The sequence below is a fragment of the Canis lupus genome, chromosome 18, assembly GCF_048164855.1.
Source record: "Canis lupus baileyi chromosome 18, mCanLup2.hap1, whole genome shotgun sequence".
Taxonomy (NCBI): domain Eukaryota; kingdom Metazoa; phylum Chordata; class Mammalia; order Carnivora; family Canidae; genus Canis; species Canis lupus.
Genome location: NC_132855.1, coordinates 47,021,144 through 47,047,036, shown reverse-complemented (window position 1 = coordinate 47,047,036; position 25,893 = coordinate 47,021,144). Strand labels below are relative to the sequence as shown.

Here is a 25,893-nt window from a genome sequence, read left to right as displayed (position 1 = left end):
GAATCAGATGTATTCACAGGTGAATTCTACCAAACATTTTAAGAATACTTAATACCTACTGTCCTCAAACTATTCCAAAAACAGAAGAGGAAAGGAAGCTTCCAAATAAATTTTATGAGGCCCTTATTACCCTGGTACCAAAACTAGACACAGATTCTACAAAAAAAAAAAAATGAAAAGTGACCGGGATGCAAATGGGACTTATATATGTTGCTGGAGGAGAGGATTAAAAATTTAAGTAATTTCTATGGTGTTGAACATTCAGTAAATATACGGTCCAACAATTCTAGGAAAAATAAAGGCCCACAAAAGGAGCTGTTCATACCAGCGTTATTCATAAGAGCCAAATACGAGAAACCACCGAAATCTAAATCAACAAGTACAGTGTATTCACACCATGGGATACTACCCAGCAATAAAAAAGAATGAACTACTGATGTATATGGCAATGTGGATGAATCATAAAAGGTTTCTGTTATGCAAAATAATTCAGAGCTACAACATATAAATTATATGATTTCACTTATATTAAGCTGAAATACAGGAAAAACTGTATCAGATATAAATCAAACTATAGCAAAAAGTAGTTACCTCTGATGGGATGGAAAATTGAAATGAAGAATGAAATAACCTTCTAAGAAGACAGAAATGTTCCATATTTTGATTGTGGTAGTAATTACATGGTATATACATACTTATTAGAATTCAATATGAACACTTAAAATGGGTCCATTTTACTGTATGTAGACCCTTAAAAGTACAGTAGCACTCCCTCATCTGCCAAGGGATATATTATTCCATGAGCCCCTGTAGATACCTGAAACCCCAGATAGTAACAAACTCAACATGTTTTTTCCTATACATACACACCTATGATAGTTTAATTTATAAGCTAGTCACATAGAGAAATTAACATAACTAAAAACACAATTATAATTATATACAGTAATAAAAGTTATGTGAATGTGGTCTATTGGACAATAGATCTCAAAATATCTTACTGTACTGTACTTGCCCTCCTTATAATAATCTGAGATGATAAAATGTCTGCATGATCAGATAAAGTGAGGTAAATGAAGTAGTGTTAGGCTACTGTTGACCTTCTGACAATAGGTCAGAAGGAAAATCATCTGCTTCTGGACCATGGTTGACAGAGGAAACTGAAACCTAGGATAAGTAGGGACTACTGTATTAGAAAATTTTAAAATTTACATAATGAAATTTTTATGGGATCTTATGTAAACCAATCTCACTGAGCATAGCACATGGTAGGTGCTCAATGAATGCAGAAGAAAAGAAGTGGGACAAGTAGGTAGATTATTTTATAGTCATGGCCAAATAGTATATACGTATTCTTTACTAACCTTAAGTAATTTAGTCTAGTTCGGAACATGATATATCACCTCTGAACCAGCTCATTATCTTTAACAGTTCCTACAGATGCCACAGTGGCCTCTGAATTAGATCATCTCAGGGAATCCACTTTCAAATTCTGAATCTTCCTGTCTTGCTTATTCTCCAATTTTTACCCTTCATTGAGGTTATGCTCAAGACCTTGAAACACTGAATTCTCCAGGGTTTCTGAGCTTACCATCACCTGACACAGGCACTTCAGTGCCACAGCTATCTTTTCATATGATTAGCCTACAAAATGAACAACTTAACCTTCAAAAACCCTTCTGTCCTCCAACTCACCAGGGTATTGAGACTATAAAATATGAAAACTAAATTTTAAAAATAGCAAGAGAACATATTTCAGAAAATAATATATCAATAGTTAGCATATGAATCAAATAGGAATTTTATGGAAGGCTCCAAATGAGGAGGAGATACAGGCTCAATCTAAGCTAGGCTTGCTATGAACAGGGAAAAGGAATAGGTAGAGAAGCTTAAGCAAAAGATAATAGGAAAGTGATGAGGAGTACACAAGAATGAACAAATCCATTCATTTGTCTAGGCTGTAAAATAAAAAATTTAAATTTGGACATATGTATGAGGTGGTCTGAAAAAGGAGATTAGGCCTCATTTGATAATCACAAAAAGATATGTGGTAGACTGAGCAGATACGGTCTTCATTTACAATGTACTAGAGGAGGTGAAATTGCCCAAGGTAATAAAACTTCTTAGAAATAGAGCCAGTACTGAATGAAATTCATTTATCCTAATTGACAGCCAAATGTTCACTTAACTAAACCATAATTCTGCTCAATGTTTTCCAACTTTGTTTAAAAGAACTTTTTAAACTTCTCAACATAAATAACCCTGCCCTCTCCCCCATTCAGTTCTTCCTGAATGTATATCCTTCACCTAAAGCATACTTTAAGATATACTTTAACACAAACTTGATTAACTTACTAACAGTCCTAATTATTGTCAGGACAGGTAAGGGGGTTTCTATGCATACAGGCCATAGATATATGACTAAGTCTTTCCTGTAGCTACTAAAAGATTTGAGTTCCAGTAGTATTTTTTTAAATTAACCTTGAGTTACAGATTAGAAAATCATTAACACTGACCAGTAAAAGACTTTCTCATTCATAGCTTAGCATTATCACCTATAAGGCAGTCAGGGGTGTGTCTAAAAGCATAGGTTACAAACAATGTTAGTTTCCTCATTATAGTAAATAAGAAAGTTAACTCAGCTTTCACTGGAAAATGAGCTTTCATTTTTTGTTCAATAGAAATACGTTTAAATCTTTCCCATATCCCCTAAACCTTCCAAAGACCCTATCTTCCTTCCTATCAATATAATTCCCTATATTGACTGATTTTTTCAGGATTATGCTCAACCTGTTTCCTCCCCTTCAAGACCCTTATTCTTATCTAGTCCTTACACTTTAGTCATCTGAAATTTTCTTTTCTTTTCTTTTCTTTTTCTTTTTCTTAATTTATTCAGAGAATACAGAGAGAGAGGCAGAGACACAGGCAGAGGGAGAAGCAGGCTCCATGCAGGGAGCCCGATGCGGTATTCGATCACGGGTCCCCAGGATCCCCTGGGCTGAAGGTGGCGCTAAACCGCTGAGCCACCCAGGCTGCCTTGAAATTTTCAATAAAGAAATCAATGACATCTTTTTTTTTTTTTTAAGATTTTATGTATTCAATAAAGAGAAAGCAAGATTGTACACATTCCTACATGATGGTGGGGTAGGAGGGAAGCTGACTCTATTTTTCAAGTCTTGGCCTTTGAACTCTTGAAGATGGAGGAGCTAGTGCAGAGGTCACCAGAAGGATAGCACTCATTAGACTCTCACTCTGTGTGCTAATTAAGCTTTCAGGAATGCTTCATTTCATCCACCTATCTGAGAAATATTAATTACCTCCTTTTCACAGATTAAAATGGAGACTCAAAACTACCCAAAGCCAGACAGCGATGCCTGCAGGATCCCAACGTTTGTAATTCTGTGACTTCTGATAAGTTTTGTTCCCAGTTCTCTTCCTAACTCTAAACCCTCTTCTCCATCTTTCTATTTCTTCATCATCGTCTGCTCATCACTGCTTTTCTTATTTCACATGCTGTCATGGGCAATTTTATTTCCTCCCAGGACTTACCTACATTCTCCATTTGCGCTTCTCAATCTTAAAACTTTTTATGAACAAAAAATCTTGTACTTTTTTGGGAGTTTACATTTTGAAAATAGGTTGTTTTCCCCAAATAGATCATCTAATGATGAATGTTTTGTTCAAAATACACCTCCTCGGGCAGCCCTGGTGGCCCAGTGGTTTAGCGCCGCCTTCAGCCCGGGATATGATCTTGGAGACCCGGATCGAGTCCCAGTCAGGCTCCCTGCAGGGAGCCTGTTTCTCCCTCTGCCTCTCTGTGTGTCTCTCATGAATAAATAAATAAAATCCCTAAAAAAAAAAAAAACCAAAAAAAAAAAAAAACACTACACCTCCTCCTGCCTATCAAGATCTGATAACCTCTTAAGCATCCCCCCAAGGGTGAGGGTCTGTATGCCTCTCAAATCAATCTTTTTCCTCTCTTTACCGTCCCCCCACCTCTCCTGAGTTACAGACAAATATTACCAACTGCCTTATAAATGATAGTCCCACGCTTCTCTCCCTAGGTCCTTCAACTTAAAGCCATTCACAACTAAACTCTCATTTCCCTTAGCAAACCTGGACCACCTACCTCTTTGTGTTCCGCATTTCGGTTAAGGGTTATAACAATACATCCCTGTCTATGCTTTAAAGTACATACTTGTTAAAGTGATATTGGCACTAACTTCTCTGACCTCTATGAGTTTAAAAATCAACCATTAAGGGCATCTGGTTGGCTCAGTTGGTAAAGCTGATGACTCGATTTTTCCTCAGGTCACGATCTCAGCCCATGGTGGGGGGGGGGGGAGAACGACACAAACGGGACACACACACACCCCTCCATGCAGGGCCTAGAGCCTGCTTAACATTCTTTTTTTTTTTTTTTAAAGATTTTGTTTATTTATTTATAGAGACACAGAGAGAGAATGAGAGGCAGAGACACAGGCAGAGGGAGAAGCAGGCTCCAAGCAGAGTCCGACGCGGGACTCGATCCAGGGTCCCCAGGATCACGCCCCGGGCTGCAGGCGGCGCCAAACCGCTGCCCCCTGCTTAACATTGTCTCTCACCTTCTGCCCCTCTTCCTCCTCCCTCTCTTTAAAAAAAAAAAAAATCAGTTAATTAAATCACCATTAAACAATGAGTGATTATTATGTCCGAAAGTTAATGAATGCAAAATAGTACAAAACCTAATCCTCTTCGTCTTTCACAAGTTTATAAGCAGAAACGAACCCAAAACAATTTTGTGAAGCTTTTTCTCCCCCTCCACTTAAAAAAAAACAAAAACTTACTTTACAAAATATTTTAACGTGATCCTTAATATAATCCCATCAGTATCACCATTTTACAAGTGAAAAAGCTGGGACTCCATGGGATTAGGTAATTTAACCACAGTTAGACGCTGCTGCTAAATGGTGGGTCCAGACCCCAAACCCTAAGACTTGAGATCTCAAATTTCACTTCCTATTATTGTTGAAATAAACTTCACGATAAAACGAGAACAGGTCTGTGCACGCAGGAGTCAAAGGAGCAGCACACGATGAGGTACCGAAGGCCCCAGGCGCCCCGAACTCGTTCTAGGCTGGGAGGCGCCGACCGGCCGACGACCCCCGCCCCCGCCCCCGCCCCCGCCGCCGCCCCGGGAGCCCCTCAGCGGCCTGTCTCCCGCCGGCAAGCTCCGCGGTGACTGCAGGAAAGCCTCGCTGCCCACCGCGGGGGCTCTGAGCAGGCCCGCCCGGCCGGAGGCTGCCCCGGTCCGGCCACAAGCCGCCTCGCCTTCAGCCGCCGGGACCGCCGACCCTCGGCCCAGAAGCGTACCTGGTGAAGGAGGCAGCCGGAGGGCGCGCGGTCGCGGCAACCCTAGGAGGCGGGAACGACCCAGGCGGCGGCGGGCTGGGCTAGCCCCCGGGGCTAACTGCAGTCACCACGTTAGGGCACAAGGAGTCGCCAGGACGCTCCAGCCGAGCTGAGGAAGCCCAAGCCGCGGGCGACGAGCCGGGGCGAAGGCCTAGGGGAAAGCGCCGTGGGGGAGGGGCGGCGCGCGGCGCGCGGAGGCGGGCACGTGGGGGCGAGCGTGAGGCGGGGCGCGGCGCGCGGCGCGAGAGGGGGCGGGGCGCGCGTCCGGGCGCCGCGGCCGCGTGACGCGTTTTCAAATCTTCAACCGCCGCAGCCCTCTCGGTTGCGCCCGGCCTCTTCCTCCTCGGCGCCTTGGGGTCCGAGCCGGGCCCGGAAACCCGGACGGCAGACGCGGCGGCTCGGCTGCGTGGGTGTGGTGGTCTGCGGCAGGGGGAGCGGCGGCCGGCGGCTCGGGCGGCCCCGACGAGGTGTGTTTCCGCGGCCGCCCGGCGCGTCACTCCCGAACCCAGCATGTAGGTGCCGGGCGGCTGCCATGAACGCCGGAGCCATGAGGATCCACAGCAAAGGACATCTCCAGGGTATGAAGCCCCTCCTCCGCTGCAGTCCCTTTAATCCTTTCCCGCCCTCGTGGTTCCGCCGTGGGTTGTTTCAGAGTTCTCCCCCGACCCCAGGCCCCTGTTCCTTTTCCTTTCTGGCTTGTGCGTCCTTCTCGGTGGCCTGAAGGAAGGCTCGGTCCAGGGCTGTGCCTCCGACGGGGAAGGGCTCCCAACCGGGCCCCTCGCGCGCTTCGCGCTCCAGCCGCGGCCCCCAGTTGCCGGTGGTGCTTGGGCCGTAAGAGGGGAAACAATGTGCGGCCCCGGGAGCTGCGACTCGGCTCGGGCCCTTGAGGCTGCGGCGGCTGCAGCCTCCAGTTGCAAAGCAGGGGTGCGCGCGGCTTTTAGGCTCTTGATCCAATTCCATGGTGGTGGGTGGGCTTTTGGTCGTATTCTTAAATTTATTTTTCCGCACTCAGTAAGTTAAGAGACTGTCTTTCAAATACACACGTAGAAGGTGTCTGTTTTCAACATAATAGAAACGAAAACAAATTTCCATTTTCGATTACTTTGTATGGTAAAAGGCTACAGCTTCCGAATTTTTTTTTTCTTTCTTTGTAATATGTCTGGAATATGTATGTCGTACATATATAGGGATTTTCAGCTTAAGAACAGATTGTGGGGGATCCCTGGGTGGCGCAGTGGTTTGGCGCCTGCCTTTGGCCCAGGGCATGATCCTGGAGACCCGGGATCGAGTCCCACGTCGGGCTCCCGGTGCATGGAGCCTGCTTCTCCCTCTGCCTGTGTCTCTGCCCCTCTCTCTCTCTCTGTGACTATCATAAATAAATAAAATAAAATAAAAAAAAAAAAAAAAAAAAGAACAGATTGTGTTCCCAAAGTTAATTTTCAAAGCACTTGTTTAGGTCTCAGGTCTGTTTTCAAGGGAAATAATGAAGTGAATGGTGCTCTGGCTCTTCAAACGGATCATTTAGTCATTAATGTGTAGACAGACTACAGGAAACTAAGCCTTAGAACCTTTTGAGGACTAGATTATCATGTGTAACAGAGGGTTTTTTTTGTGTGTGTGTTGGTAAGTGTTAAACAGAATGGCAGATGTCCCGTAAATATTTCTTGAGTAAATACCCCTTGGAGTTTACATCCCAAGGAGGAAGGTCTGTCAAAAGGTTTTATATAGTTCCACTGTAATACATAAAAACATGAACAAATGCGTGAATATTTCCTGCAGCTTCAACTATAGGCTGTGAACGATGATTATTTTACAGTATGGGATCTGTTAAAACAAATATGGTATTCTGGTTTTATCCTAAGTGATACTACGAAGAAATACAGTAAAATGCTATTGAGTGTTTAATTGGTGGTATTATAAAGATTTTTTCCCCCTCTATGAAATGATGACTGTATAAAAAGTATTTTTAAAAGAGAAATTTTCTGTCCACATAAATCATGATCTGATTCTACTTTTTTTAAACAACAGGTGGAATCCAAGTCAAAAATGAAAAAAACAGATCTATGAAATCTATGAAAACTGATAACAAACCAGAAAAATACAAATATAAGCCACTCTGGGGAAAAATATTTTACATTGACTTACCTTCTGTCACCGTATCTGAAAAACTCCAAAAGGACATTCAGGATCTGGGAGGGGTAAGTCAAAACTATACACTTTGACCAAAAAAATGAAAGCTTATAACTAGTACTTTCTAATATATAATCATTTTAGATCATCATTTTGGGAAACGTAACCACCTAGCTTAAAATTTTTATCAGCTGTTTAACATTAATGAGAAACTTTGTTTTAACCTTTTGTAGCCTAATACGATTTTCAGGTTTCTGTGATTTTGAGTCTAATGTAAAGTTCACAAAGTGTGGGAAATGTGACTTCCTCCCTTGTCCTGGTGGAACCTTTGATTGCCTCGTTGTAATGTTTGTATGTCCTCCAGATAGCAATAACTCCTTGATTATGATTGTTGGGAAACTACATAAATTTGTCTGGACTTGCATAACAGGAAGAATGTTATTTGCATAACATAGAGAACCTCTTAGAACCACAAAGAGTTAAATTACTCTGAGTGGTAACAGTCTTAATGTCATTAAGGGAACAGAATTTGGGTTTAAGAATTTTGAAAACTCTCTACCTTAAACATTGTGTAAATAAGAAAGAAAATTTTAACAAGTGGGGTTAAGAGTTCAATCTTCCTAATTCTTCCTGTTTCTTAAAAAAGGTTTGTGCTGTACTTTGAATTTGTTGAGGTTAGCATCTTTGAATATGAAAGAATCCTGGCATTCCTAAAATAGAAATCTGCAGAACATGTAGAAAGTTTCTTGGTATTGTTTATTGATGTGATCTTCACTTATCTTTGAAAAGTTGTTCACTTTACTTTTTGTTACTCATTTTCTTTTTTCTTTTCTTTTTTTTTTTAAGATTTTATTTATTTGAGAGAGAGAGAGAGAGAGAGAGAGCATGAGCATGCAGGGGCAGGGGCAGTGCAGCCCTGTGGCTGAGGCAGACTCCCCGCTGAGCAGGGGGGTCTGATGAAGGGCTTGATCCCAGGCCCCTGAGATCATGACCTGAGCCAAAGGCAGACACTTAATGATCTGAGCCACCTAGGTGCCCTTCTTAACTCATTTTCTTAAAACATCGTACATTTGTCATAGCAGTAACATGTATCATAATAACCATATGACTGCATTCCTAAAAATCATGTTTTGTAGGCCTGCCACCTTTGAATAAAGATTCCTTATTTTAGAAATTAAGAGCTTAAGAGTCCAGAGAAGTGAAATGACTGGTCTAGTGTAGGATTAGCCTCCTAATTCCCAGATTTAACATGCTACTACCATTTTTGTCCGACCAATTAATGGCTACAAAGTAGCTGATACAGTTTCACAGCTTTCTCAAATATGATGAATAACCCATTAATCTTTATGATCTAAATCAGTTATTTGATTTTTTTAATTTTTTTTTTTTTTTTTTTTTTTTTTTTATTTGAGAGAATGAGAGAGCACTAGGGGAGGGAAGGTCAGAGGGAGAAGCAGACTCCCTCCTGAGCGGGGCCACCTGATGTTGTGCTCCATCCTGCGACTCTGGGATCATGACCTGAGCTGAAGGCAGGTGCTTAACTGACTTGAGCCACCCAGGTGCCCCTAAATCAGTGATTTTAGATTTATATTTTTGGTAGTGGAACCCTTCAAGCAAAATCATTCAGGAGTCTAATATATAAAGCCAGTAAAAGGAAACTTCTACCTAAACTAAATGGTTCTAGTTAGTACAGAGATGGTTGTCCTGCCTCCTTTTCTTCTCACAGCAGTTCCTGAGGCACTTGCAAGAAACAAGTTTTGAATTCACTTATGCACATGGTAATAGTTTGGAGACCTTTCAGTTTTAAACACTTCAAATTTTTATCCTGAAATGGTTTGAAGTAGACCACTGAAGTAAAGAGCATATTATGAACATAAGTTTTCACATTCTTTTTTTGAGCTGTGGATTTTCAACTGAATTTCATTTACTAACTGTACTTCTTAATTTCCCTTTAAAATTGTTTTTGTGATCGATTTATAATCCCTCTCTACACTATCTTTCCAATAATTCAATGATGTCCTAATTTCTGTTCTTCAGACATGACTGTCGCTCTCCTTTAAAAAAGACTTCTGTATGGTGATGTGTTACATGAATTGTAGAGGAATCTTGAGCTGTAGACACTAAGAGTTTTAGGGTTCAACTTCAAGAAATACTTAGTTGAATAGATATTCCTTGAAAGGATGATTCTTCATTTTGTAATTTATCTTCAGATTATTACCAGTGTTTTCTTTTTCTGTAATTGTCCACTTTATGCATTTGTTTGTTACTCTTGATGAAAACATATCCCATTTATCTGGAGAGTTCAACCACTGAAAACACAGCAGTGAAATTTGACTTAATAGGGAACTATCTTTTCAATAGTGGCAATGAATGTAGCTGTTACAAAATTATCTTAAAAAGGACATGGAATCAACCATATTTAGGTCCATATCTAAACATTCTGGGCTAAAATAAGACAGTTGGAGAAGAACAAAGATGTAAGGATAAATGCCTTGCATTATCATGAACTTGAAGACAGTTACTTGTTTGATGTTCATTGTAACTGTGAGTGACTCAAAAAGTTTCAGGTTTACTCTTTAAGAGACCTAAATTCAACTATAACTGATAAATTGAAGACCATGATGAAACTAAGCACTAAGGAATTTGGTATTGTTTTGGTAGATTACAAAAATGAATCTTAGGTCTATCCGGCTTTTAACTTCTGATTTAGGTAGAGATTGCATGGGTATAATTAATTGTAACACAACATATAATATCAACAAGGAAAAATTACTTCCACCTAAGAAAATCTTGGAAGCTCTTGTGCAAACACAATTTGAAGTTAGCTTTGAAGAATAATTATGATTTGGTCATGTGGAAATTTATTAAAAAATTAATCCACTAGTGTCTTTCATTTGGTAGCACTGTTTTAGCTGCTGGGGATGCAAAAAATACATAAGATGTATTTATGCATCTACTGCTGTTAGTCTGTGGGAATATCAGACACCTAAATAATTTACAGATATAGCATTGTCAGTGCTTTAACAAAAGTTATGTAGAAATTGCCATTAGAATACAGAGAAGAGGGGTGCCTGGGTGACTCAGTCTTGCTCCCAGCTCGGGTCTTGATCTTACAGTTTTAAGTTGAAGCACCACATTGGGCTCCATGTGGGGCATGGAGCTTACTTTAAAAAAAAAAAAATACAGAGAAGAAAATGATTAACTTTGCCTTTAGGAATCATAGCAGAGATAGAGTTTAACCTAAGTCTTGAAAGTCTAGTAGGAATATATCAGGTAGAATGGACAAACTAAATAGAGGGCAGAATATATTTAAAGTTTATCTATGTATAACGGGAGCAACTGCTAGTTACTACAATGTGACTTGAGCTTGGGATTTAGGTGGAGGGAAATAGCAAGAAACAATGTTATATTGGTGATCTGATAGGTGATTAATATCCAGAATAGGTAAAGAACTCATATAGCTCAACATTGAAAAACAACCAATTAAAACATGAGCAAAGGACTCAAATAGACACTTCTCTAAAGAAGACGTACGCTTAGCTAACAAGCACATGAAAAGATGCTCTCCATCCCTAATCATTAGGGAGATAAAAATGAAAACTAAAAGGAGATACCATGTCACATCTGTTAGGATGGTTAGTATCAAAAAATGTAAGTATTGGCAAGGATGTGTGGAGGTTGGAACCCTTGTGGGTTGGTGGAATTGTAAAATGGTATAACTGCTATGGAAAACAGGTTATACCCAAAACAATTGGAGCAAGGCCTTGAAGAGATACTCATATACCCGTGCATAGCAGCATTATTCACAATCGACAAAAGGTGAAAACAACCCTGATTTTCATCTTCAGATCAGTGGATGAACAAAATGTCTATACGTACAATGGAATATTATTCAACCTTGAAAAGTAATCCCTTGCTAAAACATTCATGAACCTTGAAAACACTGTGCTGAGCAAAATAACTCAGACACAAAAAGACGAGTACAGGATTTGACCTATATAAATTATCTAGAATAGTTAAATGTGTAGAAGCAAAGTAGGACACAAAAGGGGCTGGGAAGAGGAGAAAATGGGGAGTTACTGTTTAATAGAGTTTTAGCTTAGGATGATGAAAAAGTTTTAGAAATGTGTAGTGGTGATGGTTCAACATTGTACTTGTACTCAGTGCCACTGAATTGCATACTTAAAAATGGTTAAAACGGTCAATTTAATAAGTATTTTTATCACAATTTTTAAAAAATATGTGGGAGAGTGGTTCCTTTTGAAAAATTAGAACCTCTGGCGGTGCTGAGGCCACAAAATGAAGAAAGCATTTAATGTGTAAATTGTGCATTTATATTCCTGTTGGCCCTTGTAAGACCTTGTAAGTCATAGGGTAGCTCTATTTTTAACTCTTTGAGGAACCTCCATACAGTTTTCCAGAGTGGCTGCATCAGTTCACATTCCCACCAACTGTGCAAGAGGGTTCCCCTTTCTCCACATCCTCTCCAACATTTGTTGTTTCCTGTCTTGTTAATTTTCCCCATTCTCACTGGTGTGAGGTGGTATCTCATTGTGGTTTTGATTTGTATTCCCTGATGGCAAGTGATGCGGAGCATTTTCTCATGTGCTTGTTGGCCATGTGTATGTCTTCTTTGCAGAAATGTCTGTTCACGTCTTCTGCCCATTTATAATCCTTGAAATAAGTAAATGTGGTATCTTGTACTGGTTGATGAAAATGCTACTCAGAGCAAAGAGAAGTAGCAAGAGGGCCACTGGTGTAAGCAGCAAATTTACTTAACACTTAGATGGAATTTATTTATCTGTTAAATATTTTGCTTCATTTTTTTTAGTGTTACCTTTTATGTGATGAGATCCAATAGAAATTAAATATATAGCTGTTTAAAATATTTTAGAAATCTTTCATTTGTGCAAATAGTTAATGATTTGCAAACAGATTTATTTCTGCTTTAATTTTCCTACCATTCAATATGAATGATCTTTGATAACATTGACACCTGGTACTTGTGTTTATAAATTCAGGATACAAGCAGGGATTTCCAAACATTTTAGTAGGGAAATTATCTTCAGTCTTATACTCTGAGGGTGAAGGTCCCCTTCTTCCTGTTAAAGTCTTATAGAAAGATGTTAACTGATTTTGAACTATCCTGCCTGATATTATAGCCATCAGCTATTTAAATTTAATGAATACTGTATTGAGTAAAAAAATTCAATTGCACAATCACATTTGTTACCTTTGTTATATTTTAAGTGCTTAGTAGCCACATGTGGCGAGTTGCTACCATATTGGACATTGCTGATAAAAGAACATTAACATCATTATAGTATGTTTTACTGGACAGTAGTGCATTAGAGCGTGGACTTGGATCAGAATGTCTGTGTTCAAATTCTGTTATTTACTATGATGTAACCTCAACCAAGTCATATCACTTCTCTTTAATTTTCTTTTCCATAAAATGTGGATATTAGTAATATTATACCATGGGGTTGTTACATGGATTTTTTTTTTAAAGATTTTATTAAAAAAAAAAGATTTTATTTATTTATTCATGAGAGAGAGAGAGAGAGGCAGAGACACAGGCAAAGAGAGAAGCAGGCTCCATGCAGGAGCCTGATGTGGGACTTGATCCCAGGTCTCCAGGATCACGCCCTGGGCTGAAGGTGGTGCTAAACCACTGAGCCACTGGGCTGCCCTGTTATATGGATTAAATTAATTGGGATATATAAAGTACTTAAAAATTGTATCTAGGGATGCCCAGTGGCTCAGTGGTTGAGCCTCTGCCTTTGGCTCAGGGCCCGATCCCAGGATCAGGGATCGAGTCCCACATCGGGCTCCCTGAGAGGAGCCTGCTTCTCCCTCTGCCTATGTCTCTGCCTCTCTCTCTCTCTCTCAATCTGTGTCTCTCATGAATGAATAAATAAAATCTTAAAAAATAATAGTATCTAGCATATGCTGGTTGTTATTGGAACTCCCATTGTACTTCCTCAGAACTCAAATTCAGAATACTATATAAAAAAACACTAATTTACAAAATATTGAAATGCATCAAATTGGTATTTTACACTGTACCTGAAATATGAAATAGTTAATGGTTTATATGGCTTATTTGAAAATACTTTGTTTTCCTTTAGCGAGTTGAAGAATTTCTTAGCAAAGATATCAGTTACCTTATTTCAAATAAAAAGGAAGCTAAATTTGCACAAACATTGGGAAGAATTTCTCCTGTACCAAGTCCAGAATCTGTATATACTGCAGAAACCACTTCACCTCATCCCAGCCATGATGGAAGTTCATTTAAATCTCCAGATTCAGTAAGTCTCTTCAATGCACTTTGAGACGTTCAGAAAGGCTATATATAGCCTGAGGATCTCATGGTTTTCAAGAGTAGACTGGATGCAGAGTTTACTTAGGTAGAACAGTATCTACATATGGGTGGCTTTCCAATCATTAATAAGGTTATTGTCTTAGGGAAAGGTGATTTTTCTCCTAATATTGGGGTTATATTCTGCTAAATTAACACTTTTGCCTTTTAGGATGGCTTTTATTTTTAAGAGTTATTTACAAACAACTAGCAAGTAAGAGCATATTATTATTTAAAGTAGAAGTGGAAACCTTTTGTTTCACAGCAGGAGTAAGCAAACTATGGCATGGGCCAAGTTTTTTTTTTTTTTTTTTTTTACAGCCTTGAGCTAAGCATGGTTTTTACATCTTCAAATGCTTGCGCAAACATTGAAAGTATTTTGTGACATTTAAATTCAGATATCAATATCCATAAATAAAGTTTTATTGAAATACACCCAGACCTGTTCATTTACTTTACATATTAACTGGTTGATTTCCTGCTATAAAGGAGGTATTCGATAGGACAGATGCAGAGGTCTAAAACATGTGCTATCTGGCCCTTTACAGAAAATATTTGCCAGCCCCTGTTTTAGTTACTGATACCATATCTCTGTTACTTCATTGACAAGTTAGAAAATAGAGTGAAAGATAAATTGGGGAGAGGGAAAAATAGAAATACATACAAGAAGAAAAGTCAAGGAAGGCTTATGTATTTTTTCACTTTAGTGCTTTTTTGGAGAACTGAGATTATACTAGTGGCTATTTCCAAATGGTTGCTTTTGTATCATTTTAGTTGCTTTTCAGAGTTCTGTTTAAAATGTGAAGTACCATATAAAAATAATGTCTGATTTAGTCATATTCTCACATCTTCATTTGAATATGAAATTAGAATCTAAACTTACTCCTTAATTACAGACATTTTACTACAGAACTGATGTTTGTTATCATTCAATTGTTTAGTTGCTTTACCAAAAAAAAGAGCACTTTTTAATAGAGCTTATTACTTACTATAAAGGCCCTAGGGAAATTGCCTTTTTCTATACATTTATTGTGTTGATAGTCATTAAGACTTGTACAAACAAACTTTGTCTATTTTAAATTTTATATTAAAATTTATCAATTTAGTCTAGCTATTTTATATTTATTCCCCAATGAATTGTAACTTTTTAATGTTTGATCTCTGGGATTTTTATAGGTGTGTTTAAGTAGAGGAAAATTATTAGTTGAAAAAGCTATCAAGGACCATGTAAGTATGAAATTTAAAAATTTACTGTATACTGTTATTAAGAACTTTCATAATAATATACTATTATGAAATTTTCCTTTCCTCATTTTTAATAGGAAAAGCCTAAATATCATCATGTATTTCATTTTACAAAGAACAGAATCTACTTTTCATGAAGAAACATCTCCATCTTGTGGCCTTTTAAAATATTACTGGAGATGTATGAAGCTTATGGCATTTTTGCATTTTTAAATGAAATGTCTTAAAATTGTTAACTGTATGGCTACAGTTAATGTTAATTGTCAAGTATATGAGAATATATTAAACAGGATTAACTTAGAAATTCCAAAAGAAAAAAAAAAAGAAATTCCAGAAGAAAAACCATATATGGATTGCTATTGTAACTATATAGAGTCTATTCTGAATACTTGCCTCAGTGACATTAACCTTCAAATAATTTTTAAAATTTAACTCATTTAAATCAGTAATTTTCTAGGAAAACTGTTAAACCTTTTTTTTTTTTTATTTTACAGGATTTTATTCCTTCAAATAGTATATTATCAAATGCTTTATCATGGGGAGTAAAAATTCTTCATATTGATGGTAAGAATTTTATCAGTTTCTGATAGTATTTGTTAAAAGTATTAATTTGTGCTCTTGGTTCCTGGTTTTACACAAGGAGAATTCTGATAGCAAGAGATACCTAAAGTGGTAATTTTTTCACCTAACTCTAGTATTAAGAAAATAGCAGTGTTTAATTCCAGAGGAAAAATGCTAATCTTTAACCTTTTTTTTTTTTTATAATGAAGACATTAGATACTACATTGAACAGAAGAAAAAAGAACTATATTTACTTAAGAAATCAAGCACTTCTATAAAAGATGCGGTATGTTATTTTTCTTGATTTTTAAACTAATTAAAGTGATCAAGGCTGTTTTGTTTCTTATCAAGCAGAAAATAATTACTGCCAGAATATCTTAAGGGTAAGCCTTTGTACTGTGTTCATGTTTCTGTTATTTAACTCACAAGGTAAAAAATTGTTCCTGGGAGGATGGCATAAATTTATTTATTTTTTCTTCTTTGATTGCTATTGCTTTTTACCAGATACTTTTTTCATTCTGAAGGAATAATTAGATTAAATCTTGAGAAGCTTCTAGTATATATAATATGCTTCTTTCAATTGCCCCAGACAGCGTTATAACAAAATCTTGCTACACATGCACACTATGACTTTCTGGCCTAACCTCAAAAGGTTTGCTAAGTAAGTGCATCAGGCATTACAGTGTTAGACTTAACGTTGCTATATCTTGTCTCTTCCTTTTCAAACATTAGCTTCCTTCTTAAAGCCTCTACAGAGAATCGAGGCTCTCCGTTCTTTAAATACAATAAAATCTCTGTTAATCTATATCCTTCCCTAATTACTGTCCAATATTTGTATCATCCTGACTTCCCACATCTCCACTTTTATGCTTCCCATTCACTCTTGAACCTATGAGGTAGAAAGCTACTGACTGATTTGCCAAATGGAGTTAATTGTTTTTAAAACCAGTTATTTTGGTTGTCAGCAGTTGCTCATTTCCTCCTTTAATTTACCTGTTTTCTTCTGCAACTTCTCTCATCTCTTAGTTTTCTCATGGTTTTCATGTCCGTGTATTTTTTTGTGGTCTGCTGTTTCTTCCCTCAATCCTTAAATGACTGAAATCTAAAAAGAAAATTTTGTAAGAGTGTATATAAAGACATGTAGCCATAAGTAAATTGGCATGTTTGGGAAATTTTCTATAATATGATACATTTTTGAGTGGGAAAACAATAAGAAATGAAGCAGGAAAAATTAGCAAGTTCAGATAGGACCTTGCACACTATATAAACAAGTTGCAGTTTATCTGAAAGGGTTTGGAAAATTATTGAGAAATTATTAAATAGGAGAGTAACTTAGTAAAATAGGTAGATGAAAGACCTTCTGGTTGCCAATAAAGCATGTTTGCTGGTAAGACTGACATTTGGACTATCTTTTGAACTCTTGAGCAATTTTACAATAAGAAACATTTTACATCATGATTACCCCCATATATATGCATGTTATATGCACAGATACTTGAAGTCTTTATGAATTTTATATTTTTAATACACATTTGTATAAGATAGGAACAATTTGTAGAAAGTGGCAAATTACTTAGGACTTAAATTTGAACTATTAATACTTTCAGTGTTTTTATTTACAAGTATAAAAGAAAAAAAAAAAAAAAACCCAAACCCTCCAAATGTCTATTTCCAAATTTTTATAAAATGTTGGGTGAGTATTCCTTATTTGAAATAAGCTAAATACATATAAACTACCTTTATGCACTTTGCAGATTTTTTGGATTGTATATAGAAATAAATGTAAACTCACAAGGACATTATAGTTTCTGAATGCACCGTTGTATCATTTCTATCTGTACGCTGTGTATATAAATGTATATCTGAAACAAGTCTCATGAAATATTGCTGATCCTTAATATGATTCATGCCAGTATTTCTATATTATTCTATTGTCATCTTAAAAATACTGTAAATTGATACTAAATCTGCTAATAGGTCACAGTTCATAGTTTTAAAAGTGTTCATGGGGATCCCTGGGTGGCGCAGCGGTTTGGCGCCTGCCTTTGGCCCAGGGCGCGATCCTGGAGACCCGGGATCGAATCCCACGTCGGGCTCCCGGTGCATGGAGCCTGCTTGCTTCTCCCTCTGCCTGCGTCTCTGCCTCTCTCTCCCTCTCTCTCTCTCTCTCTCTCTCTCTGTGACTATCATGAATAAATAAATAAAAAATAAAATCTTTAAAAAAAAAATAAATAAATAAAAGTGTTCATGGGAGCACCTGGGTGGCTCAGTAGGTTGAGCGTCAGACTCTTGATTTTAGCTCAGGTCATGATCCCAGGGTTGTGGGATGGAGCCCCAGGTCAGACTCCGCACTTAGCAGGGAGTCCCCTTGAGAGTCATTCTCTCCCCCTCTTTCTGTACCCCTCCCCCTGCTTACTCTCAAATACTTTTTTTTTTTTTTTTTTTAAGTGTTCAGGAAGAGACTGCTAGGTGGCTCAGTTTAAGCATCTGACTCTTGGTTTCAGCTCAGATCACAATCTCAGGGTTATAAGATTAAGCCCCATGCATGTCCAGGGTCTGCTTGAGATATTTCGCCCTCCCTCCCTCTCTTCTGCTCCTCCCCCTACTTGCACACTCTCACTCTAAAAAAAATAATCTTAAAAAGGGGAAGTATTCAGGCATATTTTGGTTTTGCACATGCAATTGTCCATATTCAACAGATCTCAGTCCTGTTAGGTGTTTGGCACTAGGAATATTTGCCCTCGTGAGATAAAAATTAAAGTGTGATAAATAGCAGTGAAACAGATCTTACTTTTCTCTTAAACAAGAAAGGATGAGAATACCAAATATCTGTAATCCAGAATGTATAACTGGTGAATTTGATTCTAATGCTTCAAAATTTTTCTGTATGTAAGAAAGTTTCTGGAAATTTTCTGGTTTGTTAAGTACTAAAAAACTCTTCAATAAAGATGGATTTGTTGGTCTTGAATGGCCATATATAAATCTTCTGCACACTAATACATACAAATTTTAAGGCATTAATTATATTGTATTTAATGCTCTAGTTAGCATGTATCTTTAAAAAATGTTGAATGAATGTATTTTGCTAAACTGTTTAAAGTGCTTGGATTTTTTTTCCTTTTCTGGTTTTACCTGAAATTTTGAGGATTTTTTTTGCGTATATATACACAAGGAATGTTGGTCTTTTACTTTTTCATGTCTTTGGTTTTAGAGTCAGGGTAATGCTGCTCTCGTAAAATGCTGGAACATATTTCCACTTACATTTTCTGGAAAAGTTTTATTTCTTAAATGTTTGATAGAATTGATACAAGGTTATCTGGTCCTGGAATTTTTTTTTGTTGGAAAATTCTCAACTATGAATTCAATTTTTTTATTAGATAAAAGAAATTCAGGTTATTTTTTTATTGAGTGTACTTTGGTAGTTTGTTTTTCAAGGAATTCGTACTTGTCTAAGCTGTCAAATTGATGGCAAAAGTATTTGTAATATTCCCTTATTAAGCTTTTAATGTTTGTCTTTCATTCCTGAAATCATTATTATTTTTCTTTTTCCTCCTTCATCATTTGGGATAGTTTTTATCAATTTAAGTTTTTCAAAGAATAGGTCTATAAATTTTTTTGAGTTCTGTTTACTGCAATCCCACACATTTTATGTAGAACTTTATCTACCTATCTATATATTTATATATGTAGATATATAGATAGATCTATATCTGTATATATGTACATACTCTTTCATAGCCCCTGTAGGTTCATAGCAAAATTGAGTAGAAGACAAGGATATTCCCATATACCCCTTACCTCTCAGTATACACACAGCCTTCCCCATAGTCAACATCCTATACCACGATGGTGCATTTGTTATAAATTGATATACTTTATTGACAGGTCATCATCAAAGTCCATAGTCTACATTAGAGTTCACTCTTTGTGTTGTACATTGTATAGGTTCACATAAATGAACAGTGACATGCCTGCCATCATAGTATCCTCCAGAATAGTTCCCATAAAATTGTTCCATGCTGCATTTATTTATCTCTTCTTCCCTCATTTACTCCTAACAACTACTTATCCTTTTTCCATAACTTGGCCTTTTCCTTCAATGTCATTTTTTTTTTGGAGTTCTAGAATATATAGTCTTTTCAGGTTGTGTTCTTGAGTTAGTGTTAAGCGGTTAAAGTTTCTCCATGTCTTTTTCATGACTTGATAGCTCCTTTGTTGTTATGGTTAATTACTGAATGATTCCATTGTCTGGATTTGCCACAGTTCATTCACCTTCTGAAAGACATCTTGGTTGCTTCCAAGCTTTGACATTATGAGAATTATGTATATAAACATCCATGTGTAGGTTTTTGTGTGGATATTAGTTTTCAACATATTTGGATAATACCAAGGAGCATGATTGCTGGATTATATAGTAAGAATATGTTTAATTTGGTAAGAAGCTGCCAAACTGTCTTTCAAAATGGCTGTACCATTTTGCATTTCCACTGGCAATGAATGGGCTCTTACTGATTTCTGTTTTAATTGTTATCGTCAGAACATAAATTTTGTGTGATTTCAATTCTTTTAAGTTTGTCAAGATTTGTATTGTCCAGAATACAGTCCGTACTTTTTTTTTAATGTATTTATTTGAGAGAGAGAGTAAGTACATGTGTGGTGGAGGGAGAGTGGAAAAGGACCGAGGGGGAGGGGGAGCGAAAGGGAGCAAATCTCAAGCAGACTCTGCACTGAATGTAGAATGTAGAGCTCAACACGGGGCTCAATCTCACATCCCAAAGATCATGAACTGAGACAAAACCAAGAGTAGATGCTTTACCCCCACTGAACCACCCTGGTGCCCCCAGAATATAGTCTGTTTTAATGCAAGTTCCATGTGCACTTAAAAATGTATATACTAAGGTTAATGGGCGGAATGTTCTATAGATGTCTAATAGGTCAGAGTGTATAGCTTTTTTGTTTGCATACTGATGTTCTGTCTTATTCTAGCCATTACAGAAAGAGAGGGGAGTATTAAGTTGCCAAATAAATTGTGGGTTTGTGTATTTTTCCATCTAGCTCATCATAGTTTTTGATTCGTGCATTCTGAGCCTTCTTAGATGTGCACATGTCTAATATTCCTATGTCTTCTTGGTGAATTGACCTTGTTAATATATAATGTTTCTCTGTCTCTGTTCTAAAGATTCTGAAGATACACTATAACCATGCCACCTTCCTTTTGATTAGTGTTTGTATGGTTTGTCTTTTTTTTCCTTCTACATTTAACATGCCTATGTATTTATTTTTAAAGTGGGTTTCTTTTTCTTTTTTTTTTTTTTACGATTTTATTTATTCATGAGGGACACAGAGGCAGAGAAAAAGGCAGGATGTAGGCAAAGGAAGGAGAAGCAGGCTCCATGCAAGGAGCCCGATGCAGGACTCGATCCTGGGACTCCAGGGTCATACTCTGAGCCGAAGGCCAGACGCTCAACCACTGAACCACCCAGGCATTCCCTAAAGTGGGTTTCTTATAGATAGTTGGAAGTTGTCTTTTTATTAATTATTTATTATTTTTATTAGCAATCTCTATATTTTAATTGGTATGTTTTAATTCATACTTAATAATTATTAGTGTCATTTAATTTAGGCCTGCAAATATACGAATATTTTTCTTTTGGTGTTCTTTGCAATTTATTCCTCTGCTGCTTTTCAGATTGTTTGAAGATTTATTTTTTGGCTTTTTGGCTATATCCATTTTTAATTTTTTTGTTTTATTTTAGTGGTTGCTTAGGTTAAACTATACCCGTGTAACTTCTCACAGTCTATTTAGAATTATATTTTACTCCCTTCAAATAAAATGTAGAAGCCTTAAAACTTTTTGAGCCCTTTTATCCTCCCCTACCAGTCCTTATGGTATAGTTATTTTTGTTAAATTTGCATTTATTGAGAAACCCACTAGGCAGTGTTATATCCTTTTTTGCTCAAAAAAGTCATGTAGAAGAGAATGTGAGAATATCTTTATTTTGCCTTCATTCCTGCAAGATCTTTTCACTGGATAAAAAATTCTGAATAAAAAATTATTTAGGTCAGTACTCTACAGGTGTTCTATAGCTATATTCTGATATCCATGATTTTGATGAAAAATCTACAGTCCTTCAGTTTTTTTATATATAATGATCATTTTTCTCTACTTAGATATTTTTTTTTTAGATTTTATTTATTCATTCATTCATGAGAGAGACAGACAGACTCCATGCAGGGAGCCCGATGCGGGACTCGATCCTGGGTCCCCAGGATCTCGCCCTGGCCTGAAGGCGATGGTAAACCGCTGAGCCACCTGGGTTGCCCTGTACTTAGATATTTTTAATTTATCTTTGGTTTTCAACAGTTTGCTTGTCATATGCCTAGGCATGGTTTACTTAGAGATGATTCTGTTTGTGGATCCCTAAGTTTCTTAAATCTGTAAATTTATATTTGGAAAGTTTAGGCTATTTCATTAAAATTATTTTTCTTCACTGTCCTGTTTTTTCTGTTTCTATATTTCCAGTAACAGTAAATTTAGATTTTTTTTATTATTAATTATAGCTAGAAACAAGGTACTTATTGGGTCCTTGAGACTCTCTTTTTTTCCCCATTCTTTTCTGTTTTCTTCTAATTAAAGATTTCTGTTCATCAGTTTTCCAGTTCACTGACACTTCACTTTGTCATCTATGTTGTGTTTTTAAGCCCATCCAGTTAATTCTCTACTTCAAATCATGTATTTTTCACTTCTACAATTTCCTTTTATGTGTGTGTGTGTGTGTGTGAACAAGTATACATATATGTGGTTTTTCTGTTGATAACTTAAATCTTTCCATCATTTTAAGGGCGTTTACCTTTAGAGTCTTTTTCTGATAATTTTTATGTCAAAATTGTCATCCAATGATCTTTTTCCCTTGGGGTTGGTATCCAATTATCTTTTCCCTCAAGAATTGATGTTTTTACTGGTTCTTAATAACGTCAAATAATAAAAAAAAGAAAAAAAAAGAAAAAAAATAATGTCAAATAATTCTTGAATTATGTTAACTATTATAAGTAGACTTCAGAGCTATTACAGTACTCTGGAAGATAATGATTTTGTTGCTGTCATGATTGGTGTGAGAGTGTGTGTGGGTGTATGTGTGATTGTTTTAGCAAACAGTCACTGAGTTTTGTTCAAACTTACTTCTCAATTTCTGTACATGGCAGTTCCAGTCTCAGTTTTGGGTTTCAAAGATTTGTATGCTGCTGTTTGTTCTGTACATGCATCATTTATAGGTTAGTCTAAGACTTGGGCAGTGGTTTTAAATCTTAGTTTTATTTTCAAAGCCTTGAAGTTAAGACTGGCACTTATGTGGGTTTATATAGGGAGTTAGGGATCCCCTTCTCCAGCTTGGTACTTTCTGCAGTTTCTGCTTCACTCTTCAGCCCACAGTGACTCTTTTCTTAGTTCCTCTGTTCAGAAAGTCAGGGTTCTCAATTTTAGCTGCCGAAGGCACCTGCAGTTTTATAATTCTACCCTTCAGGGTAGAACTGTAAAGAAAAGAAAGATAATAGTCCATGGATTCCCTTCATATTCTTTGGATTACAGGAACCTCTTTCTTATTTATTTCTAGCCAGAAATATGTGACTTATATAGGAGTTTATAGGAGTTTTAGCCATTGACTCCACTAACCTCTGTGATTAGAGGTTCATCCTTCAGGCAACATTGTGAGAAAAAGAAGATAAATGTACCCCCTTAAAGAGGCCTCTCAAGTTTGACTTCCTTCTACAATATGCCTGCTTTTGTTTACTTTTTAGTCCTCATGTAGTTGCTTATTGTATTTTGTCCAGAGTTTTAGTTGTAATCAGTGGGATTGATTGGCCATATTGGACATATTCCCCCTTGACAGGAATTGACATACTGTAATAAATGTTTAAATAATTCCTTTGTTTAGTCCATCGCAAAAATTTACTGAGTAAGGGTATAAAAATAACTTATGACTATTTTTAGATTATTTCACTAACTGTACCTTTCCCTCATTGGTTGATTTCTTGCTGTAAAGACAAAAACAATTATAGCTAAAATGCAAGGTATTTGTTGGATGTATTGTAAAAGTGAACTTGTATTATGTTCATTGTTTTCTTTGGTTGAGTTGATTTTTATTTTTTATATTTTCTACATTTTTTAATTTAAATTCAATTTGCCAACATAAAGTATAACACCCAGTGCTCATCCCATCAAGTGCCCTCCTCATTGCACATCCCCCAGGCATCCCATCCCCCCACCGACCTCCCCTCCTGCAATTCTTTGTATCCTAGAGTTAGGAGTCTCTCATGGTTTGTGTCCCTCTCTAATTTTTCCCACTCAGTTCCACACCTTTCCCTTATAATCCCTTTCACTATTTCTTAAAATCTTTTTTTTTTTTTTTAATTTTTATTTATTTATGATAGTCACAGAGAGAGAGAGAGAGGCAGAGACTCAGGCAGAGGGAGAAGCAGGCTCCATGCACCGGGAGCCTGACGTGGGATTCGATCCCGGGTCTCCAGGATCGCGCCCTGGGCCGAAGGCAGGCGCCAAACCGCTGCGCCACCCTTTCACTATTTCTTACATTCCGTACATGAATGAAACCATATAATGTTTGTCCTCCGATTGACTTACTTAACTCAGCATAATACCCTTCAGTACTATCCACGTTGAAACAAATGGTGGGTATTCGCCTTTTCTAATGGCTGAGTAACCATCCATTGTATATATAGACCACATCTTCTTTATCCATTCATCTTTCAGTGGACACCGAGGCTCCTTCCACAGTTTGGCTATTGTGGACATTGCTTCTAGAAACATCGGGGTGCAGGTGTCCCGGTGTTTCATTGCATCTGTATCTTTGGGGTAAATCCCCAACAGTGCAATTGCTGGGTCATAGGGCAGGTCTATTTTTAACTCTTTGAGGAACCTCCGTACAGTTTTCCAGAGTGGCTGTATCAGTTTACATTTCCACCAACAGTGCAAGAGGGTTCCCCTTTCTCCACATCCTCTCCAACATTTGTTGTTTCCTGTCTTGTTAATTTTCCCCATTCTCACTGGTGTGAGGTGGTATCTCATTGTGGTTTTGATTTATATTCCCTGATGGCAAGTGATGCGGAGCATTTTCTCATGTGCTTGTTGGCCATGTGTATGTCGTCTTTGCAGAAATGTCTGTTCACGGAGATCCCTGGGTGGCTCAGTGGTTTGGCGCCAGCCTTTGGCCCAGGGTGCGATCCCAGAGTCGGGCTCCCGGCATGGAGCCTGCTTCTCCCTCCTCCTGTGTCTCTGCTTCTTTCTCTCTCTCTGTGTCTATCATAAAAATAAATAAATAAATAAATCTTTAAAATAAAACGAAATGTCTGTTCACGTCTTCTGCCCATTTAACTGGATTATTTGATTTTTGGGTGTTGAGTTTAATAAGTTCTTTATCTCCATTCTGAAGGTTGTCATTTAGTTTTGTTGACTGTTTCTTTTGCTGTGCAGAAGCTTTTTATTTTGGTTAAGTCCCAATGGTTCATTTTTGCTTTTGTTTCCCTTGCCTTCATAGATGTATCTTGCAAGAAGTTGCTGTGGCCAAGTTCAAAAAAGGTGTTGCCTGTGTTCTCCTGTAGGATTTTTTTTTTTTTTTTTTTTCTCCTGTAGGATTTTGATGGATTCTTGTCTCACATTTAGATCTTTCATCCATTTTGTGTATGGTGTAAGAGAATGGTCTAGTTTCATTCTTCTGCACTTGGCTGTTCAATTTTCGCAGCACCATTTATTGAAGAGACGGTCTTTTTTTCAGTGGATAGTCTTTCCTGCTTTGTCAAATATTAGTTGACCATAATATTGAGAGCCCATTTCTGGGTTCTTTATCCTGTTCCATCGATCTATGTGTCTATTTTTGTGCAAGTATTATACTGTCTTGATGATTACAGCTTTGTAATACAGCTTTTTTTTTTAAGATTTTATTTATTTATTCATGAGAGTCACAGAAATAGAGAGTGAGAGAGAGAGGCAGAGACACAGGCGGAGGGAGAAACAGGCTCCATGCAGGGAGCCCGATGCGGAACTCGATCCCGAGACTCCAGGATCACGCCCTGGGCCAAAGGCAGGAGCTAAACCGCTGAGCCATCCAGGGATCCCCTGTAATACAGCTTTAAATTTATCATTTTGATGCCCCAGGCATTAGTTTTCATTTTCGATATTCCCCTGGCTATTCGGG

The 25,893-nt window shown here is 37.4% G+C and overlaps 2 protein-coding genes across 12 annotated transcripts in view; one reads left to right on the top strand and one right to left on the bottom strand.

Moving 5' to 3' along the window:
- SLC25A40 (solute carrier family 25 member 40) overlaps nt 1-5,580 on the bottom strand; it is a 50,811-nt gene extending 45,231 nt beyond the window's left edge. For 9 of the 10 annotated variants that reach the window (XR_012011086.1, XR_012011087.1, XR_012011089.1 and 6 more), the window contains exon 1: nt 5,353-5,579. The gene's annotated coding sequence lies outside the window, so the exon portion shown is untranslated. Of the gene's footprint in view, nt 1-5,352 lie in introns of all 10 variants that reach the window. The other variant, XM_072784337.1, reaches the window with a different exon arrangement.
- A 59-nt stretch (nt 5,581-5,639) lies between these two features.
- DBF4 (DBF4-CDC7 kinase regulatory subunit) overlaps nt 5,640-25,893 on the top strand; it is a 36,327-nt gene continuing 16,073 nt past the window's right edge. Inside the window, exons 1-6 of one of the 2 annotated variants that reach the window (XM_072784315.1) lie at nt 5,640-5,969; nt 7,420-7,589; nt 13,653-13,832; nt 15,059-15,109; nt 15,622-15,691; nt 15,898-15,974. In XM_072784315.1, coding sequence (XP_072640416.1) covers nt 5,924-5,969; nt 7,420-7,589; nt 13,653-13,832; nt 15,059-15,109; nt 15,622-15,691; nt 15,898-15,974 — 594 coding nt within the window. In that variant the 5' untranslated portion in view covers nt 5,640-5,923. The remainder of the gene's footprint in view (nt 5,970-7,419; nt 7,590-13,652; nt 13,833-15,058; nt 15,110-15,621; nt 15,692-15,897; nt 15,975-25,893) is intronic. The other variant, XM_072784316.1, reaches the window with a different exon arrangement.